The 22,995-nt window shown below is 45.3% G+C and overlaps 1 protein-coding gene across 2 annotated transcripts in view; it reads left to right on the top strand.

The window, feature by feature from the left end:
* Positions 1-22,995, top strand: part of LOC137641510 (uncharacterized) — a 380,155-nt gene that overhangs the window by 143,236 nt on the left and 213,924 nt on the right. For both annotated transcript variants that reach the window (XM_068374129.1, XM_068374128.1), the window contains exon 5: positions 140-343. In XM_068374129.1, coding sequence (XP_068230230.1) covers positions 140-343 — 204 coding nt within the window. The remainder of the gene's footprint in view (positions 1-139; positions 344-22,995) is intronic.

Raw genomic sequence — 22,995 nt, 5'->3', positions numbered from 1 at the left:
GTAAACATTTAATATGGAGTCTAAATTGTCAGTTTTATGGTGTCTTTCTCTGATGGAAATAGAAAAGTTGAGTAAAAAGAATATTCCTCTACAGAAACATCATTTCATATATGGTATGTCATTTGTTTTATCCTTTCAGTTTGCAGAAGATGGCAGATGTTGATTCACAAATTATTTGCAAGACGCACAAGTCTGAATTTATGTAGAGAATCACTAGGATTATGTGGTCCATTAACAAGAACTATAGTGTCAAAACTTCTGATTTTATCTGGACCAACTCTCAGAGAGCTCAAAGTACAAAATATTGACTACAGTACACGACATAATATTCTGCGAATGATAGGTAAGATTATTATTGATTTAATTCTATATCTTTTGCTAATATGATACTTGTGCAGAAACAGCTCAAGTACTTGCCTTATCCAACTCCTGTTTGGTCTACTTGCCTTTGCCCAATTTCCATTTTCATGCACTTACCTTATGCAAATCCCATTTGATGTAATTGTCTTATCCAAATCCTATTTGATGTACTTGCCTTATCCAAATCCTATTTGATGTTCTTACCTTTTCCAAAAACCCATTGAGACGTTCTTACCTTATCCAAAACCCGTTAAGAGGCGTTCTTACCTTATCCGAATCTGGTTTGATATACTTGACTCGTCCAAATGCTGTTTGATGTACTCCCCTTATCCCAATCCCTTTTGATATAATTGCCTATCCAAACCCTGTTTGGTATTCTTAACCTATTCAAATTCTGTGTGATGTTGTTGCCTTATCCAAATGCTGTTTGATGTACTCCCCTTATCCCAATCCCTTTTGATATAATTGCCTATCCAAACCCTGTTTGGTATTCTTAACCTATTCAAATTCTGTGTGATGTTGTTGCCTTATCCAAATGCTGTTTGATGTACTCCCCTTATCCCAATCCCTTTTGATATAATTGCCTATCCAAACCCTGTTTGGTATTCTTAACCTATTCAAATTCTGTGTGATGTTGTTGCCTTATCCAAATGCTGTTTGATGTACTCCCCTTATCCCAATCCCTTTTGATATAATTGCCTATCCAAACCCTGTTTGGTATTCTTAACCTATTCAAATTCTGCGTGATGTTGTTGCCTTATCCAAATGCTGTTTGATGTACTCCCCTTATCCCAATCCCTTTTGATATAATTGCCTATCCAAACCCTGTTTGGTATTCTTAACCTATTCAAATTCTGTGTGATGATGTTGCCTTATCCAAATGCTGTTTGATGTACTCCCCTTATCCCAATCCCTTTTGATATAATTGCCTATCCAAACCCTGTTTGGTATTCTTAACCTATTCAAATTCTGTGTGATGTTGTTGCCTTATCCAAATGCTGTTTGATGTACTCCCCTTATCCCAATCCCTTTTGATATAATTGCCTATCCAAACCCTGTTTGGTATTCTTAACCTATTCAAATTCTGTGTGATGTTGTTGCCTTATCCAAATGCTGTTTGATGTACTCCCCTTATCCCAATCCCTTTTGATATAATTGCCTATCCAAACCCTGTTTGGTATTCTTAACCTATTCAAATTCTGTGTGATGTTGTTGCCTTATCCAAATGCTGTTTGATGTACTCCCCTTATCCCAATCCCTTTTGATATAATTGCCTATCCAAACCCTGTTTGGTATTCTTAACCTATTCAAATTCTGTGTGATGTTGTTGCCTTATCCAAATGCTGTTTGATGTACTCCCCTTATCCCAATCCCTTTTGATATAATTGCCTATCCAAACCCTGTTTGGTATTCTTAACCTATTCAAATTCTGTGTGATGTTGTTGCCTTATCCAAATGCTGTTTGATGTACTCCCCTTATCCCAATCCCTTTTGATATAATTGCCTATCCAAACCCTGTTTGGTATTCTTAACCTATTCAAATTCTGTGTGATGTTGTTGCCTTATCCAAATGCTGTTTGATGTACTCCCCTTATCCCAATCCCTTTTGATATAATTGCCTATCCAAACCCTGTTTGGTATTCTTAACCTATTCAAATTCTGTGTGATGTTGTTGCCTTATCCAAATGCTGTTTGATGTACTCCCCTTATCCCAATCCCTTTTGATATAATTGCCTATCCAAACCCTGTTTGGTATTCTTAACCTATTCAAATTCTGTGTGATGTTGTTGCCTTATCCAAATGCTGTTTGATGTACTCCCCTTATCCCAATCCCTTTTGATATAATTGCCTATCCAAACCCTGTTTGGTATTCTTAACCTATTCAAATTCTGTGTGATGTTGTTGCCTTATCCAAATGCTGTTTGATGTACTCCCCTTATCCCAATCCCTTTTGATATAATTGCCTATCCAAACCCTGTTTGGTATTCTTAACCTATTCAAATTCTGTATGAGGATGTTGCCTTATCCAAACCCTGTTTGATGTACTTCTCGCAAATGATCGTTTCAGTGATCGTATTGGCAACAATCTCCTTGTCCTTGATCCATATTAACAAAAGGCATTCCATCTCTTCAAGGGTAGGGCTACGACGTTTGGAAATAATCGTGATCCCCTTCGAAGGTTTCACTGCTTTAATGGCTGCCTTCTGTTTTATGATCGTCGAGATCGTAGACATATTCCAGCCATATTGTTTAGCCAGATCGCTAACACGTACACCTCGCTCATGCTTTTCTATTATTTCTTGCTTTAGTTCTAATGAAAGCATTGACTTCTTCCTTTTCTCACCACTACTACTACTTCCTGAACCGAAACTAAACTTTTTAGGACCCATGATTACAAAACACAGAAAAACAACGTGAAAAAGGAAGATAAAAAACACTGTTAATAACTGAGCGAATAGAGAACAACCACAAGATGCGCACGAGATGAGAGGACTGATCAAGGTGACGGTCGATTGGCGTCCCTCCGATGTGCTGCAGTCTAGCGGCGTTAACAACAAACCAACCACGGTTGACGCTTTCGAGAAAATTCCACGCGTACGCGTATTGTTTACTTCATATGTTGGAGCAACACTTTGGGTGTCGAAACAGAAATTTGGTCGAATTTTACTTCGGATGTTGGAAAATTCGTATGTTAGGACATTCGTATGCAGAGGTTCCACTGTAATATATATTTTAATAACTAACGTAAGTGTTATGCCTCTGCAATTACTGCAATCAGTCAGGTCTTTTTTTTGCCATTTTCACCAACACTCTTAACTCCAATTCATCAGGTTTAGCCTCTTCATGCCACATTCTACAAAATAATCTAGTAAGTACTCTGGGAGTCACTTCCTTTTCGGCCAGTATTCCATCGTATCAAGGGGCTTTACATCTCTTTAGTGTTTTGAGGATAGCCTCAACTTCAAACACACTGAATTCATTCATGGGCACACCAAGGTCTTCCTCAGCTTCAGGTATATCAATCAAATTATTCCCTCCATATTTCCTATTCATAACCTCACTAAAGTGTTCCATCCAACATTGTCTTTCTTCATCTTCTGTTGTTATAACTGATCCATGTCTCTTTTGATGGGTATATGCTTCTACTTCTTTGTCCCCATAGAGAATTCATTAATAATTCTATGAGCAAGTCTTATACCATAGCCACTTCCTGAATTCATGGCTTTGTCAGCCTTATCTGCTTTACTGTCCAAATATTCTCTCCAATCATTCCTAGCTTTTCTTTCGATCTCACTATCAATACTGGAATACTTGTAATTTTCATTACTTCTTCGAAAACTTTCAACAATCAATTTCTGTTTTTGTCTCCTTTTTATAGTATTCCAAGTATCATTTGATATCCATGGCTTTCTCCTTGTAACTACATATCACAAGACTTCCCTACCAACTAACTGATATATGTTCTCAATATTACACCATTCTTCATTAATTGTCTGCTCTTTGTCTTTTAAAGACTGCAAATAGATTCCTACATTCAATGGCAAATGTTTCTCTGTGCTCTTCTTCTAAAAGTTTAGTTATATCAAGCCTATATAATCTATCTACCTTTCTGTTGGGTGCTTTCAGTTTTAATTTCAGTGTAGCAATGAGGAGCTGGTGATCACTACCAATATCCGCACCTCTATAGCTTCTTACATTTCTCCGAGTCTTCCTTCTCTTTATATTAATGGCAATGTGATCTATTTGATTTTTGTAATTGCCATGCGATGAAGTTCATGTATACTTGTGGATGTACTTGTGTTGAAAAAGAGTACCTACCTCCAATGACAGATTGTTTGCTGAACAGAAACTTATGAAATGTGCTTCATTTTCAATTGCAACTTTGCCAAGACCGCCAACACCCATCACATTCTCTATCACTTGATTATTCCTTCAAACTTTAGCATTGAAGTCACCAATCCCAATTTTCATATCACACTTTGAGATCTCATCTATTGCACTCTGCAGTTCTTCATAGTATTCATCTTTCCTTTCTTCAGTGGAATCATTTGTTGGGGCATAGCAAACTATAATACTCACGTTGCACTGCTTTGATTTCAGCTTCGCTAGTAACACTCTAGTATTTACAGTTTTCCACTCGGTTAATGCCTTTTCTGGTTTTGGTGTCATCATCATTCCTACTCCTTCTCTTCCAACTCCATCTGATCTTCCTGAGTAGATATATATATATATATATATATATATATATATATATATATATATATATATATATATATTGCCTTGGTCTAAATTTTCCTTACTAATCCGTTTATGTGTTTCACTTAGGGCCAAGATATCCAAACTATATTTCATAAATTCACTCTCCACTTGCTGTAACTTCCCAACCTGATTCATGGTTCTAACATTCCAATTACCTATTTTCAATTTTGCTTTAGTATTTATGGTTCTTAGCATCCAGTTATGCCCGGGACTGTGGGCCATTCTTTATTCTTCTTTTTCCATGACCAACTAAATCCATAGAGGATTCATTGGCTATATACATCAAAGGATAGCCAATTCGTTGTGATGCGCAGTGCCTATCTAACTAAGGCAAGTGACCCCTGATGGTCCATACTAATTCTAGTAAAATCAACCACCAGGCATCAGGATTTAAAGCCGAAGAGGCAGTTTGTCCATCGACTTAAACCACATCCGTCACTCTGCTGTCAGTGATTCATCAAGATTTAGGAGGCATTTCCTCCATCCTGAAAGCTCTCATTACTCTACCAAGTTGTTCATCCGCTTACACGAGTATAACCGTTGGCAAACATGGATTACTAAGATATACCGCCTAGCCTGGTACATGGATTAAAACTCTGTTTTCTGTTAGTTAGCCAATATTCGATCCATTCAGCTGGTTCGTCAATGATGCCTAGTGCTCTAGTTTTGACCCTTTATCTTTTATTAAGAAATTTGTAAAAAGCCTTTTGAAAGTCTAGGTTTATGATGTTTATTGCCATTCTTTTGTCATAAAAGCTAAACATATTATGGAAAAATTTCAAAATACTTGTCAAAAATGATCTCTTATGTCTAAATCTATGTTGTTTTTCTATATATGTTCTACTATTGAATCTACACTAACTGATTCAAAAATTTTGCAAGGCACTGAAGTTAAGACACACAGGTCTGGAGTTGCCAGGTTCTTCTTTTTGTCCCTTTTTGTAAATTGAAGGAAATTTGCTTAGTTTCCATCCTTGTGGTGCCTTTCTTTTGTAGGCTGTCTTTCGGAACATTTTGTAAAAGTGTGGGGTTGTCTCTTCTTCTAGTTCTATAATCTCGCTTGTATGAATATCATCTGGACCCAGTGCCTTACACTTACTGAGTTCTTTTATTTTCTTTTAGACATCGAAAATTGTAAAGATGATTCTATTTAATTGTAGTAGCCCTTCATATGTGATAGCTGATTCAGGGAGGGTCATTAATTCTTCCCTAGTGCATACAGTTGTGAAATATGCATTCATCAGTTCAGCTTTTTCCACATCATTTGTTATAAGATTATCTTCAGAGCCTCTTAATGGACTAATGTTTTTTATTGGTTTTCTACTGTTTACATATGCAAAAAAATTCTTTAGATTTTCTTTACTAGCTGAAGCCACTCTTTTCTCTTCATTGATCTTGACCTTTCTAACTAACTCATCTACTTTTCGGCTTAACTTCTTGTGCTCGGATATTTCATGAATTGAAGGCTGTGGACCCATTTGCACTGGCACTTTCTGTTGAACATCTTAGGTAAGAGAGTTCCATTTGGTAAAATTTTTCTATGCAATATACATTTAGCCTTTTTTTTTTTTTTTTACAAATTTCTGCAAAGGAGTCCCATTGTGTATCTATGTTCCCTGTTTCGTCGTACTCTAAATTCTTGGTGTATTCAATCCGTTTTATTCAGTAGTCTAGCTTCTTTATAATTCTCCTTTCTTTCAGATGAGGAATATTTACCTGAAACCTGACATTTTGTGGTCACTTTAGCCAATATTTCCACCTACTGAAACACTGGATACTAAATTTTCTTCTTTGTTGGCACAATACCGAGTATGTTGTTTATCCTGGTTGGTTTATCGACCCACTGGTGAAGGAATTCATTGTTGACAAATTCTGGTAGTCCATGTTCCTCTGTGTCTGTGTGTTTACTGTAGAATTCATAGTGTCCCAGTTTACTCCTGTATTGAAGTCTCCCATTAGGAAAACTAGTTTATTGTTAATTTCTTGTCCAAGTTGTCTATACAGCTCTTCGTTCTGTTCTTGTGTTTGATGTGATGGTCTGTATATTACTGGTATGGACATTTTTTTCCTATAGTGTTGATGTTTGCACCTGTCACTTGACATTCGGTTTCCAATTTAATTTCAACGGGATTCAAGTGATTTTTAACATAGAGCATTGCCCCACCACCTTTTTTGGTAAGGCGATCCTTCTTGAGACGCTTGAAACCTAGGATTTCATATTCTCCAATAAAATCTTTTGTTTTTTCTTGAATCTAAGTCTCGGTAAAGCATATGACATGTAGTTCCTCACTAGCTATCATTGCCCCGAAGTTTTCCATTTTGTTTCTAACTGACTGAGCATTGAATTCTGCCACTCTGAGGAAAATTTCTATCTTTTTTCTCTTCCTCTGTGACTTTGCTAGTTTCCCTGATTTACTAATGTTTTGGTTTTACTTTAATCTGCATTATCCAAGTTTTCTGCCAGACTTCTAATTATTGTTTGAGGATTTTCTAAGGGTCTCCTTTGTTCTTGGTCTACTGTGCCTAAATTAAGTTGGTTTCCGTATATTATCTTGCCTTCTTCACTAAGTGTATTAAATCTCTTCTGTATAATTTTCTCTTTCCATAGAAAGTATCCTAAAGGTCTAAATATTTCACTTTTTTTCTGGCATGTAGATTTAAGCCTTACATTTATTCCTATGGCCTTACTGAGGATGTATTGGCTGACATTTAGTCTTGGGAGAATACCTAAGACTTGTATCTTGGTCTTGTTTCTAGCCTTCTCAACTCTTTTTAAAGCTGTTTAACCAAAGGTTCTGTTTGATCAGCAGTATCCTTCCTTAGGAATAAGTAATTTCCAGTTACTTGTTCATTAATAGCTTTCTTCTTGTTCTCTGTTATAGTTTTACTAACCACTACTTCTATCTTCTGTGCATGGTCACCTGGATAGGACCTGATCTTTCTCCTCTTTTTCAGGCCGAAGTGCTCCCCCTTGGTCCTTTACCATAGTGTCTCCAATTAAGATCTCATCTTCCTCTTTCTCTTCTAGAGGGAGAATCTGATTTTGGTGTTAGTTACCTTTCTATGTTGTTGTTTAGTCTACTTGGCCTTAGCTACCCCTCCTCTAGTGGGTTTCACTAACTCTCTGTTTTTGCTTGTTATTTCCTCTCTAGGTTCTGTCCTTGATTTTACCTTATTTTGTATTTTTTGGATACTAAACACAGTTTCTACATCATCATCTATGACTTCTTATTCCTTACTTCTACCTGTTGGAACTTTAACATGACCTCTTTCAATAATTTTCTTAGTTCTTGGTTTTCATTTTTCAAATTCTCTTTATCCTGTTCTTGCTGACAGAACAGGCATACACTATTTCGGTGCAGGTTAGCAGCGCACTCTTCTTTGAAGTCGATGCACCATTTGTTTCTTTGGCATTTTGCACACTTATGCTTCAACTTCAGTTTCTCGCTCATTTTTAATTTCTCTGTTATATTGTCTAAATTGTGTCCGTTTGAAAATCTCCGCTAATAACTTCTATAAATTATTAACTTTGTGACCACTATTGTGAAAAGAGGGAGGGGGGAGGGGGCGGGTGGCTGACAGTTACCCACTTGCTGCTGCATTCAATTAATCCTGGGTGACTTTCCATCTTTTCTGTCCCTAACTTCTAATAAGTGCTCCCAAATCAACAGTTAAGTCTCCTCAATAATGTGCCGCAGCTCCAAAATGAGCAGCAAAAGGCAGAAGCCTATTTTCTCACCAGGATTAACAGAGGAAGGCTAGCGATTACGGGGGTTTTCGGACATCCAAGAGCAGCCTGACTCTTAGGTACTACTGAGTATTACCATGAAGCAGCAACTGGGTTTTTTAGTTGGCCAGGAATCTAACAAGGCACAAAAGCTATGTCAATCTTATGAGCAGTTGAGCCAATTTCGCTAGAGGCCGGTCACGGGGAATGGTCAGCAATTACACGTTAGGAATGTGCTTTGCGGGGCACTAATAGCACTGTTTGATTCTTGCGTCACCTGTCACCCTGAAATTCCTCCATCCCAGTCTCTCGAAACCTGTGAGTGAGTTCCTGGCATTATTCATAGAGGTTCCACAGCCACTGCTCTAATGCATGAGGTAGCTGTCAGCTCCATAACATCTACTGTATATGTTTATAGGCTAGTTATAAATACCCATCTTTTTTATTTAAGCCAGGAGAGATTGAAAGTTGAGAGTTTGGATGGAAAGGTTACAGGGGCTGACTGGAATTCCAATACATGGGGTATAGGAAGAATACAGGTATTGCTCGACTTACGACCTATGCGATATACGACTATTCGACTTTATGATAATTTTTTTCAGGGTGATGACGTCACAAGTTTATCGGAAATAGGACAAATATTTCCTTGAAAATAATCTATTTTCTTGTATACTTATAAACTGATTTATCTTGGTAAATTATTATTTTCTTTTATTGTTAACATTCAGTATTTATTTTCAGTTAGAAATACATTAAGAAAAGTTTCAATATCTGTCGAGTTCATATTATGTCTGGTGACGTCACATCACCGGCGGAAAGCTTCCGAGCAATGCAGTGATTTCCTTCCAATAGGCTAACGATTAATATTAGTTGTTCCATTATCGAAATATTAAATAACGATACAAAGTATTTTGAGGGTCTGTATAGGATGTCATGAGTACTACGTAGCGTAAATTTGACTGTAAGCTACTTTTTTAATCTGATAATGGATCGATGTTTATCTAAAGAAAATATACTATTAGGGCAAATATTTTCTTGAAAATAATATATTTCCTTTTACATTATAAAAATAAAATACTTTTGTTTGTTAAGTTAGTATTTTCTTTTCATTTCTTGTGGGAAACAAAGAAAATGAATTTACATATTTTGCAAGTCATTCTTCGTAGAGATTACTGTACGTCACATGACTTGTGACGTCATGTATCTGGCAGGAGCGCGCTGACAAACCGAATTATTTCCTTTCATTGTTACCGAGCAATCTTATTACAGCATTCCCATCATCGAAACACCTAGTAATGATATCAAGTGTTTTAGTGGTCTGTATCATTAGTTATAAGATTAGTACAACCTACCGTAAATTTAAGAAAAAAAGTCTGATGACGTCATATTTCTGGTGGAAGGCGAGAGGCAAATCAAGTGATTTCCTTCAGATGCGTTACTATTCCCATAATCGAAACATCGAATAATGATATATAGAATTTTTTAATAATTTAAAAAAAAAACATATGAAGATACAACTGAGAGAGAGAGAGAGAGAGAGAGAGAGAGAGAGAGAGAGAGAGAGAGAGAGAGAGAGAGAGAGAGAGGGGGAGGGGGAGGGGGAGGGGGAGGGGGAGGGGGAGGGGGGGGGAGGGGGAGGGGGAGGGGGAGAGAGAGAGAGAGAGAGAGAGAGAGAGAGAGAGAGAGAGAGAGAGAGAGAGAGAGAGAGAGAGAGAGAGAGAGAGAGAGAGAGAGAGTTTGTTTATCAATATCTAAAAAGGAACATAAAAATCAGGATACTTGGGAGGCCGACCAGCCCGAGGCCTCCATAGAAGTGGCCTCTTGTAGTGAGAAGTTTATCCTTCCGCTCAACAGCTGTCTTCTGGGGCGTAGAATTGCTTTTGGAGAGCCATCCGGAAGGAGTTTGCTGGACCCATGCCACTGGAGGGAATTTTTGGACCTGCGATGGCACCGTTTAGGTTGGCGAGGGACTGAGAGGCGGCCTGCGACAAGGGCAGGGTCTAGAGTTATCTAGACTCTACTGGATACCATACAGGATCTGAACATGCGAGGTGCCAACAGTGCTGCTGAAGGAGGTGGGTCAGGGATGCTGTTGCACCGATGTATCAAACCGATGGGTGGTCCTTTCCTGGTTTGCAGGAGTTCTCTTCCAAGGAGTCTGCAAACACTGGCCTTCCGCCGAGACAAAAACTTTCCAGGTGGCGGTGAGGAGCGTGTAGCGGTAAGTTCCCAGAGTGGAACCCGACCAGTGAGCGATATCAACTGGAAGAGACTGGGTCAGTAGGGAGGTGTCGGAATGGTGGCGACCATGGAGTTCCAGGGAGCGGACGGAACGAGCTGGGAAGTGGAGGAAAGTATCTCCGCTACAGAGTCCCTCCGATCCCGGGAAGAAGGATGTCTGCGTGCTGAACAGAAACGATTGTGGTCCCACCAGTGACCGCTACTCCTGCTATGCTGATGACGATCATGGGTGGTTGGCGACAAGTTCCCACAATTACCACTATCACGATACGTCCTGACTGGGGAGATTATCTCAGGAGAAATAGGGACCTGGATCATTCCTTCTACTTAAACCTCTGAACTGCCTCCTACCTTCGAGGAGGGGGAAGCCTCTCCTGTACGGACAGGAACCTGGGGAGGCTCGGCCAATTGCTTCTTGTTCCCCGAGGGAGCACGAGACTCCAGGTCCGGTGTGGGCAATGATGTAATAGCAGAAGGCCAAAAAGGCTGGATGTGCCTCTAGGGAGACTTGAGGGGAGGTAAGGAACTGTCCAAGAGCCCGACTGCCAGTCTGAGGAACTTAGGAAACCCTTCTGAAACAGCGAAGGCCGTAAATGGTCAGGGGTGGCCATGTGGTCCCTCGGCGAGGTGGCCGGAAGCGGTGATGGTGCATGTTTCGGATCGGCCACATGGGCAGATATCAAAATGCCAAGAAGCTAAGAAGTCTCTCAGGACGAACAGGGATCTAACGAGGAGGCGGTAGGCAGCGGGCCAGGTGCTCTGGGTGGAATACGCATGGTCTCCGACGCAACCCACGGCTGTACGGCCGTTCATGAGGTGAGACACGTAGGAACCGCCAACCGTGACCTAACATCACTCGAGGTGGGGAGGACTTAAGACGGGCCAAAACTGCCTGGACAAAGTCCCTGCCACTTAGTGCCTCCCGATGCACAGCGCTCCCCAGAAGCACTAGACGAGGAAGGAGTACCCATGGGACTGGCGGGACTCCGACGTGTTGAGGAGCAAGAGGTAGCCCTTGAGTCATGACTCTTCCTCAGTGGCTACCAGTCCTTTTCTGTCTTCTTCTTTTTCTTTGTGGTCCGCAGCTTCCACTGGAAATCAGGCCAGTCTAAACACTCAGGCCAGGTGTCCTCCCAAAAACAAAATTGACCCAGACACAAAGTACTCAAAGAATGGGGATCTATATCCACGAGCGAAAGGAAGGAACAACACGGTTTCCCTTCCACATATTGACACGTTGGCTGAACACGCTCACTTTCCTTGCTGAATGGGAACGCACAACCACATCATACACAGAGGAAAAAGCAGGACACAACACGAGGACCACAACGCTGGTGAGAAATCTGGACAGTAACAAGATGACCGAAAGCAAAAGAGACCAGAACTTTAAACGAGTTCGTTGGCCAGGTCGCAACAAAAGCTGACCTCCGGTTATCCCTGGCGGGAAGAGATGGGGATTTGGGAGGAGGCCTATTCGGAATGTTCTGGTTTTCTAGTAGGAACTGAGAAGACACCAGGACTCTCCCATAAGATGCAGTTCATGGAAGTATTTTGCATTAGAAGAAAATGGTATTTGGATAAGGCAAGTACAGAAAATGGGATTTAGATAAAACAAGTACATCAAATAGGATTTCAATAAGGTAAGACCATCAAATAGGATTTGGGTAAGGTAAGAATATCAAACGGGATTTGGATAAAGAAGGTACATTAAACCGTTTTGGAAAAAGTAAGTACATACATCAAACCGGATTTGGATAAGTTAAGAAGGTAAAAACATCAAATGGGATTTGGATAAGATAAGAGCATAAAAAGGGATTTGGATAAGATAAGAACATCAAACAGAATCTGGATAAGGCAAGTACATCAAACAAGATTTGAAAAAGGCAAGTGCATTAAATGGGATTTGGATGAGAAGTTAAGTACATAAAAAGGGATTTGAATAAGGTAAGAACTTCAAAAAGGATTTGAGTAAGGTAAAAACATCATAGAGGATTTGGATAAAACAAGTACATAAATGGAATTTGGATAAGGCAAGTACATCAAATGGAATTTGGATAAGGCCAATATGACAAACTTATAACAGAGTTTGTATTTTTCCTAACATACAAACCCGAATTCTTTACTATAGGAGATAATCTAGCGCGAGCTGGAAAATACGGCAGAAAAACCTTAACAAGGTCGTTAACGACCGGGCCGGTAGTTATCCACCTGTTAGGGGTGGGGGACTGCCGGCCGGTAGCTACTGAATACCTTCAATCGGATTCTAGCTAGGACTATTTTAGGGGGGAGTGATGGAGGGAAGATTTGAGTAAAGAATTCGGGTTTGTATGTTAGGAAAAATACAAACTCTGTTATAAGTTTATCATTTGTTTCTACACTAAATACAAACCCTCATTCTTTACTATAGGAGACTTAGTCTTGAGGTCAGGGTGGACGAAGGGTTCCCTATTCCTAGGGAAGATAGTCCTCAGACTAGACTCTTTTGATGAACAAATCTCCCATTAACTTTTCTTTGTAGATCCCCATAATCTTAGCACGACTGAAGGTTTGTGATTACTGTATGTGGAAACAAATGTTTCAGTATGAAGAGGGTCGGGAACAATGACTTGCACCCTTTCATACCTAGGATTCCCGACCTTGAAAAGGGGAATCCTCGTGACTATGAGTATAACTTATACCCTGTGAGAGGAGTCAGATGAGTTTCATACCTTATTTCCATTGGTGAGTCCAGCTGAAACTGGTTACAGACTAGGATACCCAGATGGGAGGAAGAAGAAAGGAGCAGAAGATAGATGGATGTTCTTCTAAAACCTAGTGTAACACAGAATCCTCGACCAATGGCTACTGTCCCCTGAAAGGGCGTAAAGGTAGCTACAGCACCTGTTGCCCTGCCACAATAGGCCCTATAGAAAAGGTGTTTAGAGACCTGTGTCACATCAGTTAAATAGTGAGTGCTGAATGTAGATTGGCATTTCCAGACTCCAGCTCTTAAAATTGGGAGACTGAAAAATTCTTTCTAAACGCCAGTGAGGCAGCCACTCCCCGAACTTGATGGGCTTTGGGTTAAGCTGCCTCTGGGTCTCCGTAAATGGCTCTCGCAATAACTTACTTGAGCCAGAAAGAGATGGTGTTGTGAGAGATTCTCTTCTTTACCTTGTTGGTACTGAGGAAGAGATGACGGGAGACGTGGTCTGAAAGGTCTGGTGCGCTTCAGGTATTTCCTTGTAGCAATTGGTCAGTGTCCTGTGTTACCCTATTGAGGCTGGAAAATTGAAATTCTCTAAACCTCTCATCGGCCGATGAAGTATTCTGAGTTTTGGCCACAAAGCCTGGCACGAAGTTGAGCGAGACTTCCCCTCATCCTCTGGAATGGGTGACTTTGTAGGATAGACCATGAAGTTCACCAACCCTTTTTGCCGAGGCCAGAGCTACTAGGAAGACGGTCTTAAGGGTTAGGAAGTAGTCAGAGGCTCTATTTAAGGGCTCATAGAGTGGTCCCTTCAAGGAACGTAAGACCAGGGACACGTCCCAAGGTGGTGGTCTAATCTCCCACTGGGGGGGCAAGATCTCTCAAAACCTTCGAATCAACAAGGTGATATCTTCTGAGGTGGAAAGGTCAACTCCTCTCAGTCTACAGATGAGGCTTAAGGCTGAACGATAGCCCTTAATTGCCGAGACTGATAGGAGTTTCTTCTCCCTGAGGTACACCAGGAAGTCTGCCACTAATGGAAGAGAGGGATCGAGTGGAGACACGTCTCACCCTCTACACCAAGCTGCAAACACACTCCATTTTGCTTGGTAGAGGTTTGTGGAAGATTGGCACAGGTGCCTGAACTTGTGCTCAGCCACCTTCCCTGAAAAGCCTCTGCTTCTGAGGAGAGATTGGACAGCCTCCAGGCGTGAAGCTTCAGGAAGAGGATTCTCCACGTTGAGGATACCACTGTGTGGCTGCGTCAACAGAAGGGGTTCTGGAGGTAGAAACCTCGGCACTTGAACCAGCAGGGAAAGAAGGTCTGCGTACCACTCTCTGCTTGGCCATGCCGGAGCTATTAGCGCTAGTTTACAGTTCCTGGAGGTCCTGAGTTTGTTGATCACTCTTCTGAGCAGGCAAAAGGGTGGAAAAGCATATGCGTCCAGGTTGTCCCAGGAGTGTTGAAGGGCGTTCTGGATCGCTGCCTGATGGTCTGGAACTGGGTCTATTGTGGGGAAACCCCACAAAACTATTACTGTCTTCGCTACTCGAGGATCCAAAGACCATTCGCCACTCAGCACTTGGTAATGCCTGCTCAGTTGATCCGCCACGATGTTTCTCCGGCCCGGAATAAACCTGGCTGCGAGAGAAATGTTGTGACTTTCCGCCCATTGGCAAATCTTGACCGCTAGCAGAAAGAGGTCTCTTGCCAGAGTACCCCGTTGCTTGTTGATGTACGAGACTGCTGTGGAGTTGTCGCTCATCAGAACCACCTCTCGTCCTTGTAGATCTTCTACAAAGAATTTTAGGCCTTTCCAGGCAGCTAATAATTCCAGGTGATTTATGTGGAGAGACTGCTCTACCAGAGACCAAACTCCTGATGCTAATTTCGGGCCTAAGTGGGAACCCCAGCCCCGTAGCGATGCGTTCAAAAAGAGTTTTAACTTCGGACTGGGGCTTTGGAGGGGAATGCCCTTTTGGGTATGCTCTCTGGTTGACCACCAATGAAGATCTTGTAACACCAGACTTGGAACCTCCACTGCCAAGAATGGGGAATATCACAAATTTTTAAGTAATTTGTATTTTTCCTAACATAATTACCTAGAACTACCTTCTTACGAGTTACTGGTTAACTCCGACCAGCTTTTTGTATAGTTTATCTCCCTCTTCCCGTTTTCTACGGGGTCAACCTCTGGCAGTGTGGCACATGCCCCGAGGCGACCCCGAGGTCAGGCAGCATGCTAGCTCAGGTCGAATCTCCAGTAAGTTTCGTTGGAATAGGTATTACTAGATCCTGCAGATTCTCAGGGAAGGATGGGAGGGCCATAACCCAAAGGTAGTTCTAGGTAAGTATGTTAGGAAAAATACAAATTACTTAGAAATTTGTGATTTGTTCCAACACGGTTACTTACCTAGAACTACCTTCTTAGGAGACTTACACTTTAGGAGGTGGGAGTGTCCTGCAGGGATCAGGATTCGACGGGGAGGCACGCGAGAGAGGGAACCTCTAAGGAGGTCTTGATTCTAAGACCACTTGAAAACTGCACGAAAAGTAGGGGAAAACTATCCAAAAAACTCACTTAGTGTCTAAATGTCTTACCTTTTTCAAAACCAATTTCTTGAAAGTTATACCTTTCCGTGATTAAGGTCTTCTCCTCATCTTCCTGGCCCGTTCGATCCGGGGAAGGAAGGAAAAAAGTGGAGGGGGGGGGTTAAGGTTAAGGAAGGAACTAGTGTCTTTTAGCATTAACACCCCCGGTTACCCTGGGGCTATGACCTTAGATCTCCTGAAGGGCCGACACGACCGGGCCAATAGAAAACTTGTTCAAGGATTTTCTCGTACAATCTTTTAGATAATGTTCCGTGAAGGTGGACTGTCTAGACCAGGTCCCAGCCTTCAGGATCTTACCCACAGCCATGTTCTTCTCAAAAGCCAGAGAGGTGCTCAGAGCCCTGATATCATGAGGTCTCGGTTTTCCAGGTAGAGGGGTCCCAGAAGCCTTATAGGCTCTCTTTATCACTTGTCTCAGCCAAAAAGAGATGGAATTTTTTGAGACCGGTTTCTTCACCCGTCCTGTTGAGATGAATAAATTTTTGATCTGAGGGCGGAAATTTGCAGTCCTTTCCAGGTATTTTCTTAATAGTTCGTACGGGACATAAGAGGAGATCCTTAGGGTTGTCGGATCGAGGGATGGCTGGCACCGAAAAACCCTCGAACTGAGGATCCCAACACGCTGGGTTCTGCGTTTTCGCCACAAAACTAGGGACGAACCTAAAGACAACTTCCCTCCACCCTTTGGAGTGTGAGACCTCGTAAGAGAGGCCGTGTAACTCGCTAACTCTTTTCGCCGAGGCCAGGGCTAAAAGAAAAGCTGTTTTAAGGGTGAGTTCTCTGTCTAAAATGTCCCTGAGAGGTTCGAAGGGCGGTTCTAAAAGAACTTTGAGGACTCTTGCCGAGTCCCACTGCAGAACCCGTACCTCCTGGGGGGGACATGATTGCTCAAAACTACGGATGAGCATCGAGATGTGCCTCGAGGCTCCCAAGTCAATGCCTCTAAGGAGGAAGACTTGACCTAGGGCTGCTCGAACTCCTTTGATGGCTGGGATGGACGAACCCACGTCGTCTCTCCGGTACACCAGAAAGTCTGCAATGTCCTGGATCGACGCCCCTAAGGGCCTGATGTTTTTGGATGCACACCACTTCAGGAAGACTGCCCACTTCGCCTGGTAGATAACTGCCGAGGAACGCCGTAGATACCCAGACATCCTTGTCACGGTTCTCGATGAGTATCCTTCTTTCTTCAGGAGCTTCTCGATAACCTCCACGCGTGAAGGCGGAGGGATCGAGGGTTTTCGTGCCACCTGTGAAAGTGAGGTTGTCGCAGGAGGTCTGGCCTGTCCGGAAGCGGCCAAGGAGGACGAAGAGCTAATTCCTTTAGGTCTGCGAACCAGTCTCTCTCCGGCCACCAGGGCGCTACTAAAGTAATCGACAGGTTGGATGACACTCTCACTCTGTTCAGCACTTGCCTGATCAAACTGAAGGGAGGGAAGGCGTACACATTGTCCCAGGGATGTTGGAAGGGGTCCTCGAACGCTGCTGACGGATTTGGGATTGGAGAACAGAACACGGGGAGTTGGGCATTCAGACGTGTGGCGAACAAGTCTATCACTGGGGAGCCCCACAGTAGGATGACTGCTCGAGCTACCTCCGGGTGTAGGGTCCACTCCGAACCTATCACTTGATCCGCCCTGCTGAGGCCGTCGGCCATCACGTTCCTCTTTCCTGGAATGAACCTTGCCGTCAGTTCCAACCCTTCTTCCGTGGCCCACTCCAACAGTTCCGTGGCTAGGGCGCAGAGGACCTTTGACTTTATGCCTCCCTGCTTCTTTACATACGCCACTACTGTGGCGTTGTCGCACATTAACGCCACAGTGTTCCCTCGCAGTAAGTGTATGAACTATCGACACGCCCTTAGAACTGCTATCATCTCCAGGATGTTTATATGGAGAGACGCCTCCTCGCTGGACCACTGCCCTTTTGCTGATTTTCCTAGCAGGTGCGCTCCCCAGCCCTCCTTCGATGCGTCCTTGAACAACAGCATCTCCGGGGGGTCGGAGGCGAAGGGCATTCCCTTCTCTGTGTTTGACCTGATGCTCCACCAAAGAAGGGTCTCTCTCGTCTTCGGGAGGACTGGCACTACTTTGTGGGGTTCCTTGTCTTGGACCCACGACTCCTTTAGATTCCACTGTACCGGGCGGAGCCTGAGTCTCCCTTGCGGTACTAATTTTTCCAGGGAAACCAGATGACCCAGTAACTTCTGCCAGTCCTTGGCCCTCCTGGGTTGTCCCGTCAGGAAGGGTTGAAGGATACGTTCCAGGTTGGCCAACCTTTCTTCTGAGGGGAAGGCCCTTACTAACTGGGTGTCCAGTACCATCCCCAAGTAAGTCATCCTGGTGCTGGGGACTAGTTGGGACTTCCCTAGGTTGACCGTGATCCCTAACACCTTGCAGAGGTCGAGCAACATATCGCCTTGCTCCTTCAGTTGTTCCCTTGAGGCAGAAAGCAGCAACCAGTCGTCCAGGTACCTGAGTAGTCGAATTCCTTTCTCGTGTGCCCACGCCGAGATCGCGGCGAACACACTCGTGAACACTTGCAGGGCCATCGAGAGGCCGAAGCACAGGGTCTTGAAATGCAGGACTCTGGACTCCCACTTGATCCTGAGGAACTTCCTGCTGGAGGGGTGTACGGGGATTTGAAAGTAGGCATCCTTGAGGTTGAGAGACATGAGGAAATCCCCCTCCCTCAAGGCTGCGATCACTGTCTTGGGGGTATCCATCTTGAAATCCGTCTTTGAGACGAACTTGTTGAGGGCTGAGAGATCTATGACTGGCCTCCACCCTCCTGTGATTTTTCCACCAGGAAGAGCCTGCTGAAGAAACCCGGGCCGGGGTTCTCCACTGGCTCCAAAGCTCCCTTGTTGATCATGGCCGCTACTTCCTCTTGTAGTGCCGACCTCTTCAAGGGGTCCTTTGGAACCAGCCAATCGGCCCTCTGGGCTGGGATGAGAGGGGGAGGCTCTTCCAGGAACGGGAGTCTGTAGCCCTCCTTCAGGACCGTCACCGTCCAGGGATCCGCACCGAGATCCCGCCATGCTTGCCAAAAATGTCTGAGGCATCCCCCTACTAGGGGCTCCTGCGGGAGTAGGGGGCCTCTCCTCCTACCTTCTCCTGGAGGAGCGGCCAGATCTACCTCTCCTAGCGTTACCATAGGAGGGTCTGTAGGCTGACTGAGGGCCTGCCGTGGTCCTACGGGTGGGCTGGATCGAGGCTTGAAGCCAAGGGGCTGAAGGAAGTTCTATTCTGGGAAGCAAGGGTGTGGTCTGTGAGGAGTGAGGGACGTCCGTTGGAGCTCTCCTAAACGTGGTCTTCCTCATGGGCGGGGGCCTAGGATCCGTCTCTCTCACTTTCCTCACCTTCTCCATAGTATCCTCTACCAACTTGATGGGGAAAATGTCATTCCCCACTCGGAGGAATTTCTCAGTCTCCTTGCTTCCCTGTCAGGCAACTTCCGCACTAGCTTGCTCAAAACTGTATCCCTTTTTCTCAGGACCCAGTTCGAAGCTACCGACAGAGACTGGGACGATAAGAATTTAAAAGCCTTGCCCCCAGAGCTAACAAGATCCCTCAGCATGGCCTGATTTTCTGGAAGGGAGAGGTCGTGTGATGCCTGAAACCCCACCAAAGCGCACGACCTCCAATCCAACCAGGAGACACGTAGACCAGGTCCTGAGCCATGTCCTCCATCATAGATGCTTCCGACGGGGAAAAGCACACGGGGGCCGTGGATGCCCTGTCTTCCGAGGTTCCCTAGTTCAGCGCGGACACCGCTGCTTCCACCGCACGGGGACCACGTAAAAACGTTTCTGGGATTTCAGGCCCGGAAGAAGTTTGGAGGAACTCTGGCTTCTGGGGTCCTCTGCTAGTCCTGCCAAGTATCCATCGATCTGCTCCATCACCAGCATTCTCCTTTGCGCCATCACTTGCAGTCACCAACGCGCGCCCTCGCGCGCCCTCGCGCGCACCGCCGGTTCGCCCATTGTAGATGGGCGCCCTCGTGCGCACCCGCCCGCAAGGGAGATTTCCCCTGAGTGGGCGCGCCCAACACTTTCAGCGAGGGGGAGAGACAGAGATGGCTTTTGTTGTACCGGACTGTCGATCATCCTGGACAGTCCGGAAAGTACTGCCTTTGCAGCTGAGGGCTTGGGCTCATCCAACCGGTGGTGTCTTCGAATAAGGGCAAGAACCTTACGGTAGGAGCATATGTCGTCCGTCGAGCACTCCCCTCCTTCCACCAGGTCTTCCGGCACCAGTTCCTCCGTACGGGGGTACGCCGTGACGGTGGGAAAAACAACGCCCGACGGGCCTGCCAGTGGTATGGGCTGCCCCGAGGAGACGAAGGCATCCGTCATGGGAGTACCAACCTCCTCCGAGCCTGCCAGTGGTATGGTCTGCCCCGTGGATACAAAGGCATCCCTCATGGGAGTACCTTGTTCCACGGGGGGCTCCATGGATGGGGGATCCATGCGGACCGACGGGCGCCCTTGGTGCTTAAGGAAGGCCTCCAAGGTTCCCGTGGTCGACGCTAAGCCTTCCTTCGTACTCCTTATATCCTTCCTAAGGGAAGAAGGGGCAGAGGCCACCGTAGGGTTAAACAAAACACGGGGGTCTCGGTTCGAGCCCTCCCGCCGGGCGGTTAGGCTGAAGGAGGAGCTAGGAGGGTGACACAACAAAGGCAAGGCTCTAGGGAGCCACCCGGAAGCAGCCGCGGCTGTGGAAAACCTACACAGCTCGCTCCGGGGCACTGTGACATTCTCCCAGTCCTTTGACTTACTCCTCTTCGCTTTTTTCTTAGAGGACTTCGACCGTTTCCTACCATGCCTCGAGCGGGAACGAGACTTTTTCTTCTTGCGGGATTTCTCCCTCTTCCTTTTGTTAAGGTTCCTGTCTTCGTCCTCTGATGACGAAGAAGACGAAGAGTCGTCGTCCTCTGATGACGAAGAAGACGAAGAGTCCGATGACGACGACGAGGATGAGGATGGAGCTCTCCGACCGGCCGACACGTCCAAGACCGTGGGGGGAAAATCACGTCGTTTCTCAGGTGCGGGCGGTTGCAGAAACACGGGGGGTAGCATAGCTGAGGGAGCCGGAGGGGTCCCCGCGAGCCCTTTACAGAGCCATTGATCTACCTCCTCTCTAACGGGAGACCTGAAGGGAGTCCTAGGTTTCACCCACGTGGCGGGGTCCGAAGACGATGAACTACCTTTCTTCGTGTCTTCCCCGGCGGTTGAAGCACCCGAAACACGCCACGAGGCAGGGGAAGTATCGGCACTCGGCCTACCCCACATAGGATCTTCCGAGGCGACGGGACCTGCGGGCACCAGGCCCTCGCCTCCTACCCACACTTCTGCACTCCACTCAGGCCCCACACTGGACACATCCCCCACAGGAAAATCAGACTCTTGGGGAAGGGCAATGGGCCTCTTCCCCGCAACGGACTTACCTTGTCCCCTACGCTGGGTAGGGGAAGAAGAGCGGGCGCTACGGTTTGCCGAGTCGTCTGGCGAACCTGCAGGCGAAGAAATGCTTGAATCTTTAGGCATCTTCTTAGCTGCCTTCTTCTTCGTCCCGAAGCGCACCCACTGGATCTCAGTCCAATCAGCACACTCCGGGCACGTAGAGGTAGGGGAACACGCTTTCCCCCTACACGTGGAGCACAGGGAGTGGGGATCAACCTCAGGCTTCGTAAGACTTCCCAGCCACAGGCCCAGGGCAACGATGAGGATGCTCCATAACAGAAAGCTAACACACCAAGAGACACAAGGATGAACGGGAAAGTGAAAATGAAAACACGTGGGCAACACGCGGTAAGCACAAAGGATTGGGGGACACGAGAGTCGCACAGGTAAGAGAGAGCGCGGCGAGATGTTTATCGCGTCGCGACCAGAAACTTACTGGAGATTCGACCTGAGCTAGCACGCTGCCTGACCCCGGGGTTGCCTCGGGGCATTTACCACACTGCCAGAGGTTGACCCCGTAGAAAACGGGAAGAGGGAGATAAACTATACAAAAAGCTGGTCGGTTAGGTAGAGTTAACCAGTAACTCCGAAGAAGGTAGTTCTAGGTAAGTAACCGTGTTGGAACAACTATCTTTTGAGACCAATGGGTCTTCAGATGCCATTGGAGACTTCTCATTCTCGATCTTCCTCATGGAACTAGTTTTTCCAGGGAGGAAAAATGGCCCAGAAGACACTGCCACGACTTGGCTGAAGGCGGTAGTAGAGACAAGAGATGGGCGATGGACTGATCCAGTCTCCGAAGCCTGTCTTCTGAAGGGAACACTCTCCCTACCTTGATGTTGATGGACATACCCCGACAGTTTAAGACTTGGGTTGGAGTCGAGCAAGACTGCTCTGCATTTACAAGGATCCCCAGGTCCTTGCAAAGGCCGAGAAGTCTTCTCAGGTGATCCAGAGATAATTCCCTGGACGAGGCCAGGAGTAGCCAATCGTCCAGGTATCCTAGTAGACGAATTCTGTGCTTGTGACCCACGAAGATACGAGTTCGAAAACCTTCGTAAAGACCTGTGGGGTGGTCGAGAGGCCGAAGCACAGGACTTTGAACTCGAAGATTCGACCCTCAACCAGAAAGCGCAGGAATTTCCAAGATGTGGGATAGATCGGCACTTGGAAATATGCATCTTTTAAGTCCACAGATGCCATAAAGTCTCCTGGACGCACCGCTTGGGTCACGGAGGCAGCTGTCTCCATTTTGAATGGAGTTTGCTTCACAAGCTGGTTCAAGGTCGAAAGACCGATTACTGGTCTCCAACCTCCTGAGGCTTTCTCTACCAGAAAGAGACGACTGAAAACCCTCGGGGAAGCGTTGGAGACCTCTTAAATGGCGTCTTTTAGAAGCATGCTCTGGATCTCCCGAGCTAGGGCTTGCTGTTTCGCGGGACCCTGAGGGACCTAGGAGGACGAGGTCGGGGGAGGGATTAGAGGAGGAGGAGAGTCTATGAAGGGGATGCGGTACCCCCAACAAAGCACCTTGATGGTCCATTGCATGACCCCCATAGCCTTCCACCTCCTCCAACTCCCCTGCAGGCACCCCCCTACGCACTGTGAGGGGGGAGCCGTGACCTTATTTCTGTCAAGGG

The sequence above is a fragment of the Palaemon carinicauda genome, chromosome 5, assembly GCF_036898095.1.
Source record: "Palaemon carinicauda isolate YSFRI2023 chromosome 5, ASM3689809v2, whole genome shotgun sequence".
NCBI classification, from domain to species: domain Eukaryota; kingdom Metazoa; phylum Arthropoda; class Malacostraca; order Decapoda; family Palaemonidae; genus Palaemon; species Palaemon carinicauda.
The sequence above is the reverse complement of the archived record's forward strand: the minus strand, read 5'-3'. Positions and strand labels throughout refer to the sequence as shown.